Source organism: Alosa alosa, chromosome 8, assembly GCF_017589495.1.
Source record: "Alosa alosa isolate M-15738 ecotype Scorff River chromosome 8, AALO_Geno_1.1, whole genome shotgun sequence".
In the NCBI taxonomy this organism is placed as follows: domain Eukaryota; kingdom Metazoa; phylum Chordata; class Actinopteri; order Clupeiformes; family Clupeidae; genus Alosa; species Alosa alosa.
In genome coordinates, this window is record NC_063196.1 from 22,745,267 (window position 1) to 22,759,886 (window position 14,620).

The 14,620-nt window shown below is 41.1% G+C and overlaps 1 protein-coding gene across 1 annotated transcript in view; it reads left to right on the forward strand.

The window, feature by feature from the left end:
• Positions 1-4,464: 4,464 nt before the first annotated feature.
• Positions 4,465-14,620, forward strand: part of LOC125298810 (pleckstrin homology domain interacting protein) — an 81,869-nt gene continuing 71,713 nt past the window's right edge. The window contains 6 exon segments of the mRNA XM_048249677.1: positions 4,465-4,681; positions 4,797-4,855; positions 4,940-4,969; positions 5,121-5,180; positions 11,962-12,112; positions 13,381-13,479. Coding sequence (XP_048105634.1) covers positions 4,642-4,681; positions 4,797-4,855; positions 4,940-4,969; positions 5,121-5,180; positions 11,962-12,112; positions 13,381-13,479 — 439 coding nt within the window. The 5' untranslated portion in view covers positions 4,465-4,641.

Consider the following 14,620-nt stretch of genomic DNA (forward strand, 5'->3'; position numbering starts at 1 on the left):
CCATTAAAATCTTCTCTTTCATTTTCTCTTTCTCTCTGTGCTGGTAAGTCTCCTGTTATGAAGCCTCAGAGGGACCCGGTATGTGTAGTTTTAAACTCACAAAAGCCTTTCATGGGGGGAAAAAGTCTCTATACACAAATACACGTGATCACTGCACACACACACAAACACTTTAAATACAACTGCTGATGTCAGGAACTGAAAGGTCAGCACTGCCACTGGTTCATGGTGGTGGGAGGCGGGAGGTGCTGACAGGAAGTCAGGGAAACCTTCCTCATTGGTTGCCCCCACTGTCATTCAATATGTATTTTCCAGTAAGGGGTGACTGTTATGTCTTGACTAAATTATGGATTTACAGGCCTCACATCACCCATGCCAAATGACAAAGATAAAAACAAAAATATATTTTGCCACATTACAACCTGTTATTAAGTATTGTAACCTGTAGTAAAGTGGTTTTGGATTTGTATACCCAGCTGTGCTTCCACAAGTTGAGTTGCAAAGTGAAACTACACCAACACTGTGGTTGGACCTACTACACAAATACCATAGAAGATGTTGGGTATTTTATGTCATGATCAACAAAGAGAAACAAACAGAACAAACAGTAGAAACAAACAGTATATTTGATGGAAAATGTTTTGAGCTAGCTCCTTGTGAATATGACTTGTAGCCTGTGTTATTTGCCAGTTGTAGTAGTCATGTTTCAGTGGCAGTGACAGAGACTGTGAGATGGTGTCTGATAATGACTGCTTCCTCTTTCCTTAACAGTTGTTGAAAAAGAAGTTGCCTTTTCATTTTCAATTCTGTTTCAATAAAGTATGCCTCAACATGACGAAACAAAAACTGTTTCAATCACTGCGTCATTTGGGCACTTAACCAGAGCATTTCTCTTCATTTACTTACATGTTATCTAAGTAGATGAACAAAACTAATGGCTTTAGTTTCTGCCTTCACACTTTGTTCTCCCCATGGCCCACTAGGCAGAATGACTTGAATGGCCCCATAAAAAGAGTTCGGGTTGGCCTGTTGACCTTTGACCTCAATGTGGCCCCTATGTAATGCAGTCACTATAGGTGGCAGAGTGACCCCTACAGGCGGATTTCAGAAACTGCATTCCTTCATTCCACACCACCAACCATACTTCCAACACTGCTTTCAAAGTCGTTAAACATTCGTTATAATCACTGAATAATCCCAGCTAATTGACAAACGCCTACAGAGGTACTTCCTAGCTGTCTTTTACTTTATTGGGCATTTTTCTCCCACAGAGAGAGTAGGTAACTTGGAAGACCCTCTGGCTTACGCAGTTAAGTATAGACTAACACAGATAATCTCTTGACCTAGTGAACCCCTTCAGTACTGAAAGTAATTATGAATGCTAAATACAGAATCTTTTATCTCTTTGTTTTGAAAGCCAGGAGGAAGCCAGTGCTGCTTATTTGTGTAATTTTCTTCTCAGTGGCCCACCAAGTGAACACCTGCCTTGCGTGAGGTCTGTCTAGCATTAATGAATGTGTTATTGATTGACTTAATGGATGATGAAAAACCACTCAGTGTCTACCATTTCAGTGGGCTGAAAAGCAATGGAGGAGGGTCCATTATGACAGCTATGGCAACAGTATGGCCTTGAGTGTGGGGGCACACGTGCACACACACACACACAGAGAAACATGTAGAAAGGAGTGTATCAGGTGAGGTGAAGTTGCAGTCTTTTAAGGTAAATACTGATGTGGTGAGAATGTTTTTATGTCAGTGATATGTAGTGTTTGGAGTTACTGTGTGGTGGGTTGCTGGGGCAACTGAAAAGGACAGGATTGACAGCCTAAAAGGGCTGGGAAAATGGTGGGAAAGTTAAATACAGTGGATACGAAGTATATGATGACCGCCTGGCAAAAACCACACAGAAAATAATGAGGGACCCTGGTCACCCTCTTCATGGTCATTTGACTGGTAGAGTTATGGAACGTAGTGGTAGACTAAGGCCTCCTGTGACACAAACTAAGCGGTATGCTCTCTCTTTCATACCTCAGGTTATCAGACAGCACAACAAGCACTTTACGGGGCAGCCGTGGCCTACTGGTTAGCGCTTCGGACTTGTAACCGGAGGGTTGCCGGTTCAAACCCCAACCAGTAGGCACAGCTGAAGTTGCCTTGAGCAAGGCACCTAACCCCTCACTGCGCCGGGATTAGTGTGTCCTTCACCTCAATGTGTGTTCACTGTGTGCTGAGTGTGTTTCACTAATTCACGGATTGGGATCAATGCAGAGACCAAATTTCCCTCATGGGATCAAAAGAGTATATATACTTACTATACTTAAACGTACATTTCTATAAAACGTACATTTTTATTATTTCTGTACTGTATGGTCTTTTTTGTAATTTATTCATGATAATTTATTTGCACCCTCTTATAGAGGCTATATGTATATTTACGCTAAAATGTTTTTATAGGCATTAAAATGGGCATGGGCACTGCAATGTCCATATGGATGAAATAAACTGGACTTGAGAATCACACACACAAACACACACCCATACTTGACTTGAACTGACTTTAACTGAATAGCTAGTCATGCCGGCCTGATTGTGTTTTGCGAACGCAGCAGGGAAGGGAAGGAACAGGCTGCACAAGCTTAATATTTTTTACAATTTCTCAAACATGCAAGGCCTACATGGACATAATGTATTCACACACTGGATAAGGCACCATGCAACGTGCCTTAGGTACACATTAAATAATAAAACATCTTATGGAAGCGTGGCCTTTTGTTCTGATTCCGAGTTTGGACAGACAGGTCTGTCATCTGTGACGTTTTCACAGGTCGCAGTCCACAGATGCCTCTCTGCAGTGGTCACTTCACTAAAGATGATGGACCTTATCACTTTCATGCCTCTTCCTCCAAGCATGGACGCCAGACAGTCACACTCTTTGTGACATTCAGGTCAATCCTGAGCAGCAGGTGAGATGTGAAGAAGGCCTTCATCAACAGCTTACACAGTGGTAGAGGAAGTCATGCGAGTTCATCTGTTAGGGACGGCGGTAACACTGTCTCCAATCACTAATGTGTCACACGCGCTTACATGAGTAGTGCCCAAACTTTAGAGAGGGAAAGCAGAGCTGTGCTGCTTGGAATTGGTTTTGGTTGACTTGTAGACTTAAGAACGCCAATAACCAACCAGTACTTAGCCTTGACTCCAACAATAATAAGTGGGATATCAATTTTCACTGGGCGAACACATTTGATTATCATACAATACACCTTTTTCATTACTCTCCATATGTGTATTGATGTGGTAAAGATATATTTTTGTTTAACTTTTCACTTCCTGAACAGTAAGGTACAATCAACTAGGCCCATTTTATGAAGAACTGGGTAAGGGCAATGAATCTGCAATTTAATAATGAAATCCTATGTACATAAAGTAAAACATCCTTGTGGAAGACTTGCTGACTTCCCAACTTAATGTCGCCTTAGTATATTTCTTAGTCTGTCAGTGTCGCTTTTTAGTTAAAGAAAGCAAAACATCCGAGACTAATTATGTACATCACACCTAAAATCATGTATCCCGAAGGCCGAATCTGTAACCATTATAGTTTTAATCTTGGCACTAATATTTGCAATAAATTACGCACAACTCTGGATCGGCCGGTCTCAAAGCTCGTTTTTCGAAGTACCTTTCACATTGTCTGCAAGAATTGCCGTTGATCTTTGTCTGTTTTTCTATTAATCGTGGATTCCTGTAACTCATAAGGTTTAATTCATTGCATTCCGCTGTTTTTTAACCACCCTTCCCCCATTTTACAGCCCGCTTACGTTTCGAAGAGTAATGGAGGATTTCCGAACCCAAAAAGACATTGAGTGGGTGGTGCATTTAGAAAATGTCTCTTACAACCATTTATCACGAGCACTGATGTGGTGTTTTGTGTCGCTGTTTAACTTAACACCCCTGAAAATGTGTACAAGTAGTCAATCTTAGAGTCCTCGTAGCCAAGATTTCTGTATCGCCTTTTAACACAGGCGAGGGGATTACCCGAGTAAACGTCGGCCTTTAGAAAATTACATGTGGGGTATAATGTCTGTTTAGCAATATTAGCAGATGAATGATGTCTTCAAATGAACGACGTACTTAGTTACCAAAGCATCGGTCATTTTGTTGCAACGCAGCCACCATTTCTTGGTAACATGCTTTCCATCCCCCAGTGTTGCCATTTCAGCCTTCCTCATCGTCCTGTGCGTGCTCACAGGACAGCGTATATTCCTACGCAGAGGGCTTGTGCTTTTAGGAGGGAGGGGGTGTGTAGGGTAAAGCGAACATTTAAACATCTTCTAGAATAATCAAAGCGTATCAATTGTCATAGTTATTATTACAAACAATCTCAGTTTAACAAAGAAAGTATTGATCTCAAGGAATTATTTACTTAATCCGAAACGCGTCGGGGTTTCTTTAGGCACTAGTTGACGGAGCGCGGAAGGCAGCGACGCAACCGGACCTGCTTGCTCTCCCCTGCCTGAGAGCGGAGTGAATGGAGGAGCTACTCTTCCTGGTGAACAAACAGTGACAGCTATAGGGCAGACAGCGATACCCGCTTCCCAGCACGACCATACAGCATATCCTTCACCCCAAAGCAACACAGATATGGCGTCTGACAGTAAACACGTCGCGCGGTTGAAATCTGGTAAGTAAAGTCAGTTGGTGATATGTCGTCGAAGGATTTTATCAAAAATGTTTCTGCGTTCCCACGACGTTCACCAAAGCTAATGTGGCTCATGTATTCTTCCCCCCACACGCAGAGCTCTACTTCCTAATAGCCCGATTTTTGGAAGCTGGACCATGTCAAAATGCAGCCGAGGTGGGTTCTTTGACATTTAAGACATATTTACTATAGTCTTGGGAGGGGATGACGTGTAATCTTGTGTTTTTATTCGCTTTTCAGACGTTGATAAGGGAGGTACAAGAGAAGGAGGTAAGCAGCAGAAGCCTACTCGCGTTGCATCTCACTGCACTGTACTTTAGGATGTTAATATTACACTGTTTTTTCATTTATTTTAAAAAAATGATGAATTGTACACTTTGGGAGGGTAACTTCATGATGGAACTACATGATTCCCCCACAGCTCTTGCCCAAAAGAACAGACTGGACGGGCAAGGAACACCCTGGGAGTTACGAAAATTTGGTAAGGGCACCCTATAACCAAGAAAAAGTTTTTACTGAGCAAAATAAAAATTGAATTTCCCGCAATTTTTAAATCAAGAGGAAAAAAAGTACAACTTACAACCAGGAAAACTGAGCCCCACGAGAGAGGAAAAGGGTTGTCAGGGCCGAAGCGCAAGGCAGTCTTGACCTAGGGATGCGAGTTTGGTACCAAGCATGTTTAAAAGGTTTAAATAGTTTGGAAAATGTTGTAGAAATAAAGATACGTCATGAATGTTGTGGTGCAGAAGCACAGTGGAGCCGGGGGAGGGACTTAGTGCGCCAGAGCTCCTAGTAAGGGCGGGATGGAGGCGCCCTTGTCTGTATAATGTTGCCACATAGTAAAATGCATACAGACTTTTTAGAGTGAATAAGACTTTAAAAATCGCCCTCACGTTTATTTACAACGCTCAGATGCGTGCAGAGGGCTTTGGAGACACACAGGGATAGATTGAAAGCCTGGGTGCTGGTGCGTATAGCACTGGTGGAATTTAGTTTGAGAAGCAGATCGTATTGGAGGCTTGGAGACCTCATGAGCGGACGTTTGTAACTACTAAAAGGTAAACTATAAATTGTGATAATTTTAGTTTATTAATTTAAACATTCATTAATTCGGGAACCATGCAAATACGGCAATGAGCACGCAGTTGAAACGGAAATGTTTGTGAACATAGCAGATGATTCAGATGATTAAAACGTTGGTGTTCTGCCACGGTTTTTGAAGAGTGTGTTGACACAATATTTTAGATTTAAAAACTTTGTAAAGCAAGACGGGCCAGCCCCTTCAGATCACACACCCCCAACATATCAGTTGCGTAATCCAAGGCGGTTTGCCTATTATCTCACATTACCAATGTAAACGCTGTTTGCAGTTCGCGTTGTTATGGCTCGTTATAGACTTTAGAGACGAAATGATAATCCTAGAGAATTCTCCTCGGTTCTCTGGAAGGACAGCCGCCTCGCCTCGGTTATTCTTGCCCTTCTTCACCGTCTCGGTTGAGGCTTATCTCGCCACCTCCCCCGTCACTTTACCGTTGGTACTACGACGTTGCTTCGTAGCGTGTGTCCGTGTATGTATATGTGTAGGCTATGTGTATTGTAGTTAATTCTTGAACTTAAAACGTGCTGAGAATGACTTAATTAGAAATAGTGTAGGTGCCATCGCCAATAGATAAATAAATAAATAAATAAAATATGCTGCGTCGCGATTTGCTTTTGTTTTAAGGACACGATGATCTGTTGGACATTGAAATGGCAATTATGTTGTACACTAATCGAACTAATTTTAATAATTTTAAACATAAATATTAATTATGCTTTGCCATATTCACAATTTTACAGTTTTATTTTTAAATATTATTGACCTCCATAATTTAAAGAATATAGATAAATACTGTTTTGTAGAATTGTAATAACAATATTAATACCATGCAGTTATAGATAACAAATAAATGTGTATTATCTTTGTAGTTATTATATTAGCATAAATGTTCAGAGACTAACAGGTTACCTTGATTTAATAATGGTTATTGGTATTGTTATGTAGGGCGCGATTAGTTGTTATGGTGATAGTGTAGGTTAATTATTGTTGTTATACAATTTGAGTGGTATTATTAAATCTTTGTTTACTACCTCGTTTGTATAACTGCTTCTTTTTAAAATTTAATCCGGGAGGTTCATAAAACGTTGCTTGAATTCGATCCTCGTCACACAATGGCAATGCAAATATTTTACAATAGCCACAAGACGTTGTCTATCTTTCAATCAAGCCATGCACCTCACGGATTTAGCTTGTGCGTGTGTAGGTTTGTGCACGTTTGTTTGTGTGCAGGTCAGTGTGTGTGTGTGTGTGTAGCCATTTATGTGTGTATGCGGGCATGCAGACACGCCAATGGTCTCGGCTGGCGAAGGCAGCGCGTTTCTCGTCCAATAAGGTGACGTAAAAACCAATTAAATCTACATTAATTATTAGCGCGCCATAGGAAGCTAGAGTCAAATTATCAGAGGAGGGACGAATGGATGGGCTGAGGCTGGTAGCAAGGAAATCGGATCGTCACCTGAGTTTGCGTTGCTGCCTTATTATTTTTAATGTATACTCCACCTTCATTTTGTTTAAATTAATCCACATAGGCTAGACATAATTTATCCAAATGCATTGGCCACTCTATTAAGGAATAGTTACAAATGATTTCCCGTGTGTCATGTTACAACATTGAAAAGCTCCAGAGCCTCCAACTCTTTTTGTGTAGTGTGAGAATTTCTTGAATGGGCCTGCGTGTACTAGTGTGGTCTCATTGGCTGCGTGGGTGTACAACGAGGGGGAGTAGACTACATGTGTGGTATTGTAGACTACATGTGCTGCTATTCCTGCAGCAGAAGGCTCTAACAAGGCGGCGTGGGGGTTAGAGCCTCAGCCTATGGGGGCTCCATGCTTGAGACTGTGTTGTCATTCAGACACAACCGCTTAAGCTAATGGCACCAACTAACCAACTAACGCGATTGGAAAATTATCTGGGAGGAATGCAAACCTGTTTGTACAGCTGATAGATAGTTTTATGACAGCAATGCTAAAACCGAGAACAAAGTATGGAGAACCTAAGTGGGCATAGCGCATACAGTATAAAATCTCCTAAATTGTCATTATTACTGAAATAATACTTTCGTTTTTTTTGTGCTTTTCTTGAAGTGCACCAACCTGTTAGTTGCTAGAGGGGGAAACACACACACACACACACATGGAAAGTGTGGGAAATGGATGTTGATACTCCTGATGAACCTTTCAAAGTATTTCAGTTAAAGAATAATAGCTGTTTTGTTTTACCAATGAGTCACACAGTATGATAACACATATGCACATTTCCTGGAACATTAAAATGAAGAAGGAACAGTGCATTCAGAAGAAGCATGCAACGTGTGTGTGTGTGTGTGTGTGTGTCCGTCCGTCCGTCCGCCTAGTTGAAGACAAGGCTATATGAGATTGTCATGATTGTTGTTACTCACGACAGTTTGAGGCTGTTAAAGGTTAAACCATGCTGTTACACACTCATTCACCCACATGGGCTTGCACACAACTGCTGCTGCCTAGTTGGAGAGGGATGTTGCAATCCTCAGTAAATGCCTCTGTTAAATGTGGACTACTAGACGTGTGTGTGTGTGTGTGTGTGTGTGTGTGTGTGTGAGTGTGTACTGTAACCCTATCTGACAATTGCTAAAGTTGTTAAGGTTGCTAAGTAGGCTTTTTTCCTTGACTGCACAAATACTTGAGAGGGTCACTGTAATCCTGTGTATGTGTACATGTTAGAAATGTGGACTTATCAGGACTGTGTGTGTGTGTGTGTGTGTGTGTGTTTGTAGCTGCGTTACACGGTTGTATATGTAAACATAAGTGGTTGATTGTGTGTGGCTTTGGTAAGCATTTGACATTATGCAGTACAGTACAATGCAGTAATGTGATTTTGATGAGAATCACCACTATTTATCCTGCATATGTGTCAGTATTGGTAGAAAAATCCTTTCATTTGTGAACAATGGATAGAACAAACAGGGATGTCCACAGGGGCAGCCGTGGCCTACTGCTTAGCGCTTCGGACTTGTAACTGGAGGGTTGCCGGTTCGAACCCTGACCAGTAGGCATGGCTGAAGTGCCCTTGAGCACGTGTGTGCTTCACTTCACTGTGTGTTCACTGTGTGCTGAGTGTGTTTCATTACATTACATTTGGCTGACGCATTTTTAACCAAAGCGACTAACAACATGGTAAACAGTTTAAGTTTTAAAGCAATTCTCGACAATTTTAGGACAATTTAAAAATGGTAGAGTATACAGTAAGAATAAGTGCATCAGTGAGTGCTGTTTTTAACAGTTATGTGTCAGTTCAAGATGGCTGGTAAGTGCTAGGATAAGCAAGACTTGTTGTAAGTGGTGCTATGAGAGGAGAGGAGATGTTCTCTAAATTCACAGATTGGGATAAATGCAGAGACCAAATTTCCCTCACGGGATCAAAAGAGTATATATACTTATACTTACTATACAATGTGGTCCAACTTTGGACTACGCTGTGTTCACAATAAGGATTGCGAACAGACTTAGATTTGGGGTAAGGTTTGGGAGGTGCTGTCTAGTAATTGACAGGTAGTCGTGAGTTAGGTTTATTTGGTTTGCTTGACAAAGGTTTGTGGAACAAATAACTGATACGTATCAATAGCTAGTGATAGTTTGAGTTGACCATTATGTAATGGACCATAAAAATGAAATGTTCCAAATGAAACAATTCCGTGGACAGTTCTGAAGGATACCCTTTGCAGTTTAGTCATATGCTGATTTTATGAATTGTGCTTTCTTCTAGTGGATTTTTGAGTCAATTCCACGTTTATAGACCCATAACTAAGGCGGTGTGATGTGCAGAACATTCGCCAGTATCATATGGATACTGGACTGGACTAAGTCACTCAGTGGTCTATTTTTTGTTTTTAATGCGTTTTTTTATTTAATGTAATTTTGCCTGGGTTCTTACTGTAACTTTAAAGAGAAGCATGGCACTAGGCAATCCATGGGTGTAAATGTTTATCTTGCACATAATAAACCACATTATACCAAACTCATATTTCCAGTAATTCTGTTATTCTTGATAGACAGAGATAGAGATGTGTACATTTTTCTTTACAAACTACTTCATGTTCAGTAAGGTGGGTCTTACATAATAAGGAATTTGAGCAACAATGGTTGTGTAAAATAACAGATAAAATGAAAGCTAGAGACCACTGCCTATGCTGAACAAAATTAGATACTATTTTTTTATTGATAGATAACATATTATTTATGCCTTTGAGTTAAGTTGCATAAAACTGATATAACATTGCAAAGACAAAATAACTCCCTGACCTACTGGTAACCTCAAACATACATACAGGCTTAAAAAAAAAAAAAAAACACTTTATTTTTTATTACATGATGATTACAAGATGATTCTGCATTCAGACATCTAAGGCTTCAGCTCACATAGCCACCATGAGGAGGGCCTCATTTTGTTGTGTGTGTGTGTGTGTGTGTGTCTCTGCCTGCTTGCCAGTGAGGGCCTAATTTTGTTGTCTATAAACACTGTGATGGTTAAATTTAGTCAGCTTTCTGAAGGAAGTCACACATCATTTGAGTGAGATCTGTTTTTTTTTTTTTTTTTTTTATCACTGGTATCGCTTGTGCAGACTGAGGAACTGTAGTTTTAGTAGGGTGCGTGTGGAAAATATGTGTGGAAATAGCTGAAGAAGAATCCCTGAAATGAATCGTTGTAATTGAAACGATACCAAAGAACCTCACAGGGCTCTACAGTGCGCCCATTTCACTCGCACATGCGAGTAAAAATGATGGTGTGCGAGTGCAAAAAAATATTTAGGCGCACTGGTGCGAATGACTTCTAACCATGTCAATGTTTGTCTACAAAATACACCACAACATCGAGAAACATGTGCAAACCATAGAATCAAGTCGCGAATGCAGCATAAAAACTACACCACCCATCAACGTTAGCAGTTTCGCGTTGTGACTCGCTAGTAGTCTTCTATCAAATCCAAGAGCGCGCAGAAAAAGCGGAAAGTTAGACCAGCCAGCCCAAGATGCAAAGATTGAAGAAATTAGTTCTTCTATCAACGAATTCATCGGATATAGGAGGAACAGGATGAGATTCTGAGAATGCAGGGAGAGAAGGAAAGGTAACCTAACATGCCTTTTAGCCCAGTTGACGTTTTGGCTGCAATATGCAAAATATAGCTGTAGTGAACAGGCACAAAATTGCCATTTTATTCAAAGGTAGAACGCTACTGACAACTCCAGGCTTCCACGCATGCTTGTTTGTTTACACCGAATACAAGCTGAAGTGCAAAACGAAAGTAGGCCTAACGTTTGCCTACTGCCCCCATCAATGCAGATGTTAAAAAAAAATAAAAGGATAAAAAAAATATATATCCTTGATAGCCTATGTTGGGTTTTGTGGAAGAGAAAATGGACTGTTTTAGTAGTAGTATTAGGCAGTATGCAGTCAGATAGGTCACCATGGGCATATTTGGATTAGCTACAGATGGATTCACAAATAAATAAATTAGCCTACATTTGGCATGATACTTGATATACAGGCTAAATGCAAATATGACAATGTATTATATTATTTTACATTAACACAATGTAGGAAAATAGAACAGACTGAAAATAAAGTAGGCACTGAAAAAATCCTGTTTCCTGTAGCCTAAATGTTGTCAGTCATTCTTAATATTCGCAAGAATTGGTGCACTGGCATGTTTAACTGTTAGCTGCAGTGTAATGTTAGATTATGTGTAAATTAAGTACAGAAGTGACTGTGCGCCCAAATTTTTGTCTGCTCCTAAATTTTTTAACTTTGGCGCACAAGTTCTCCTGGAAAAAAATGTTAGTCTAGAGCCCTGCCTCAGGATATGTTGTACTATTTTAGTAATATTGGCTGGGTTGGGGTGTGTAGTAGTTTATGTATGGATATTAATGTTATGCTCTGTGCATGTGCGTGTGTGTGTGTGTGTGTGTGTGTGTGTGTGTGTGTGTGTGTGTGTGTGTGTGTGAGAAAGCATGTATGTGTATGCATTGGATACAGTAATCATGAGCCGCATTCTTATATGTAGTGTGTGTTAACATAGATATATGACATGTGTTAAAATAGATATTACCGTACTGATATGCTAACTGCGTGTTTGTGTGCGTGCGTGCATGTGTGTGCGTGCGTGCGTGCGTGTGTGTGTGTGTGCAGGTGAAGTTGTATAGCCACATCACGCCGGAGCACCTGTTGCGTGTGTGTGAGCGGGTGGGGCCTCTGCTGGAGAGGGAGGTGCCGGCCAGTGTGCCTGGAGTCCAGTCCCTGCTGGGGGTGGGCCGACAGTCTCTACTGCGCACCAACAAGAGTGAGTCACACACAGACGCACACACACACACACACACACACACAGACACACACACATGCGCACGCACACATACACACGCACACAGACAGACACACACACAGACACACGACGCACACACACACACACACACATACACAGACACACACACACACACACACAACACACAAGACATGCAGATACACACACACACACACACTCACACACAACCACTATCGCCAATAGACAGTACATACACAAAAAGAATACACAGACAGACACACTCAGACAACACAGATACACACAAGCACACACTCGCACTCACAGACAACAAAAATAAACAACAACAATAATAAAGAAAGAAATATCAGGCAAACCAGTGTTTCCCACAGAATTGATTCAATTTGTGGCGTAGCTGACTTGGACAACTGGGGGTATTAAGATCGTCTTGGTAGTGTATAGGTCTAATTGAGTGCCTGTCACTTTTAAGACGTTTGAGGGAACCCTTGCAATTGTAACACAGTTGAAAGGCTGCTGATGTGTGGATGCAATTCATAACTTTTTCTACATAGTTAAAATAAAGGTTCGTAAGGACAAGCACTTTTTAAATTTTGGAAAACTTTACTCCTTGGGACAAGCACTTTTAAATTTTGGAAAACACTTTTCCATTTACATCTAACGATTTTGCAAACAACTTAACTTAGTTTAGTCTCTTCAATGTAGCCTACTATGTTGTGATAAGACCGTAGCAGAGTTCACTTCAATGCAGCAGTTTTGAACAAATTTGCGCAGCATGGTCACAATGACCTTATATTTATTTTAAATTAAATTAAATTAAATTAAATTAAACATAGAATATTAATCTGTGGCGGCCGATTTTTATTTCGTGGCACCCCGCCACAGATTAGTCAATGTATGGAGAACACTGCAAACACACACACACACACATACACACGTGCACATACGGACGCACACACCTCTTCTCTCTCTGTCTCCCTCTCTCTCTCTCTCTCTCTCTCTCTCTGTCTCCCTCTCTGATTCTCTCTCCCTCTCTCTCTTTCTTCTCTCTCTCTGTCTCTCTCTCCCTCTCTCTCTCTCTGTCTCTCTACTTTCTCTCTCTGTCTTTCTCTTCTCCTCTCTCCCTCTCTCTGACTCTCTCTCTCTCCCTCTCTCTCTCTCTCTCCCTTCTCTCTCTTCTCCTCTCTCTCTGACTCTCTCTCTCGCTCTCTCTCTCTCTGTCTCTCGGCCCTAGTGTCCCTGCATGCATGTCATTGCTGTGTTGTTGTTTACAGGCTGTAAGCACGTGGTATGGAAGGGTTCCGCCCTCGCCGCCCTGCATTGTGGCAGGCCCCCAGAGCCGCCTGTCATCTATGGAAGCCCGCCCAACATTGGTACGTGAGCTCTGATTGGTCCAGCACCTCATTAAAAATGAACACCAGGTTGAATGCATTTAGACAGATAAACACAGGAAGCAGATGACAGAGATCTGATGCTGGGTTTTGTGTTGTGTTTGGAGTAGAGTGTGGCTACCTGACCCGAGCCCGACGGCCCGATCCGCACTCTAGTTTGGAGGGGAGACGCACCTGGTCTTGCCAGGAGCTATACGTAGTCAGCATACTGCATTGTTTGCAATTGTTATGCTGACTGTCCTGACATAATCATTGATTTTTGCCTACATACATTTTTTAAGAGAGCAGAATATTTTATGTGGTGGAAAAAGATTCAGTATGTGGTACTGCTTATGTATACACACACACACACACACACACACACACACAACCGGTCAAAAGTTTGGGGTCAATTTCCATTCCACTCCATTATAGACTTTTTGTGCTTTATGTGCTTTATGTGTAATTGCAAAAGGTTCTCCAGTGTTTTCTCAGTTAGCCTTTTAAAATGGTATCAGATTAACAGAGGAAACATGAGCTTACCTAGTGATGAACAACATAAATGATGGTGCTCTTTAGTTCACATTAACATTTTCGCTGTGTGTGTGTGTGTGGAGGGGTTGGGGGTGTTACTGTTACTGCTGGTATGAGCTGAGTTGTACCATTTCAAATCCACTTACCTAGTGATTAACAACATAAAGGATGGTGCTCTTTAGTTCACATTAACATTTTCACTGCTGGTGCAGTGTTGAATTGGTGTTGAAACAAGTGATGGATATTGATTTCGGTTAATTTTCTTAGAGCGCCTTTAAAGCAGTTCGCCTACTGTATATGCTGTCATGTGATTTCATATGCATGTATTGTGTTGGTGTTCAGTAGAATGGTGTTGAAAGGTTTTGTGTGTTTTTTTTTGTTTTTTTTTTGTATTTTGAAAATCAATGGTCAGACTGTCAGTAAGTTATTGATTACATACAGTGTGTTTATGTGTGTGTGTGTGTGTGTGTGTGTGTGTGACAGTCTCTCAGAGCTATGTGTGTCAGTGAAATCAGTGATGTATGAGGACGTAGCTTCATCTGTCTTTGTGCAGAGTGTCCATTTTTTCACCAGGAAAATGTGAGAACTGTCTTCTGAAATTGATCTGTTA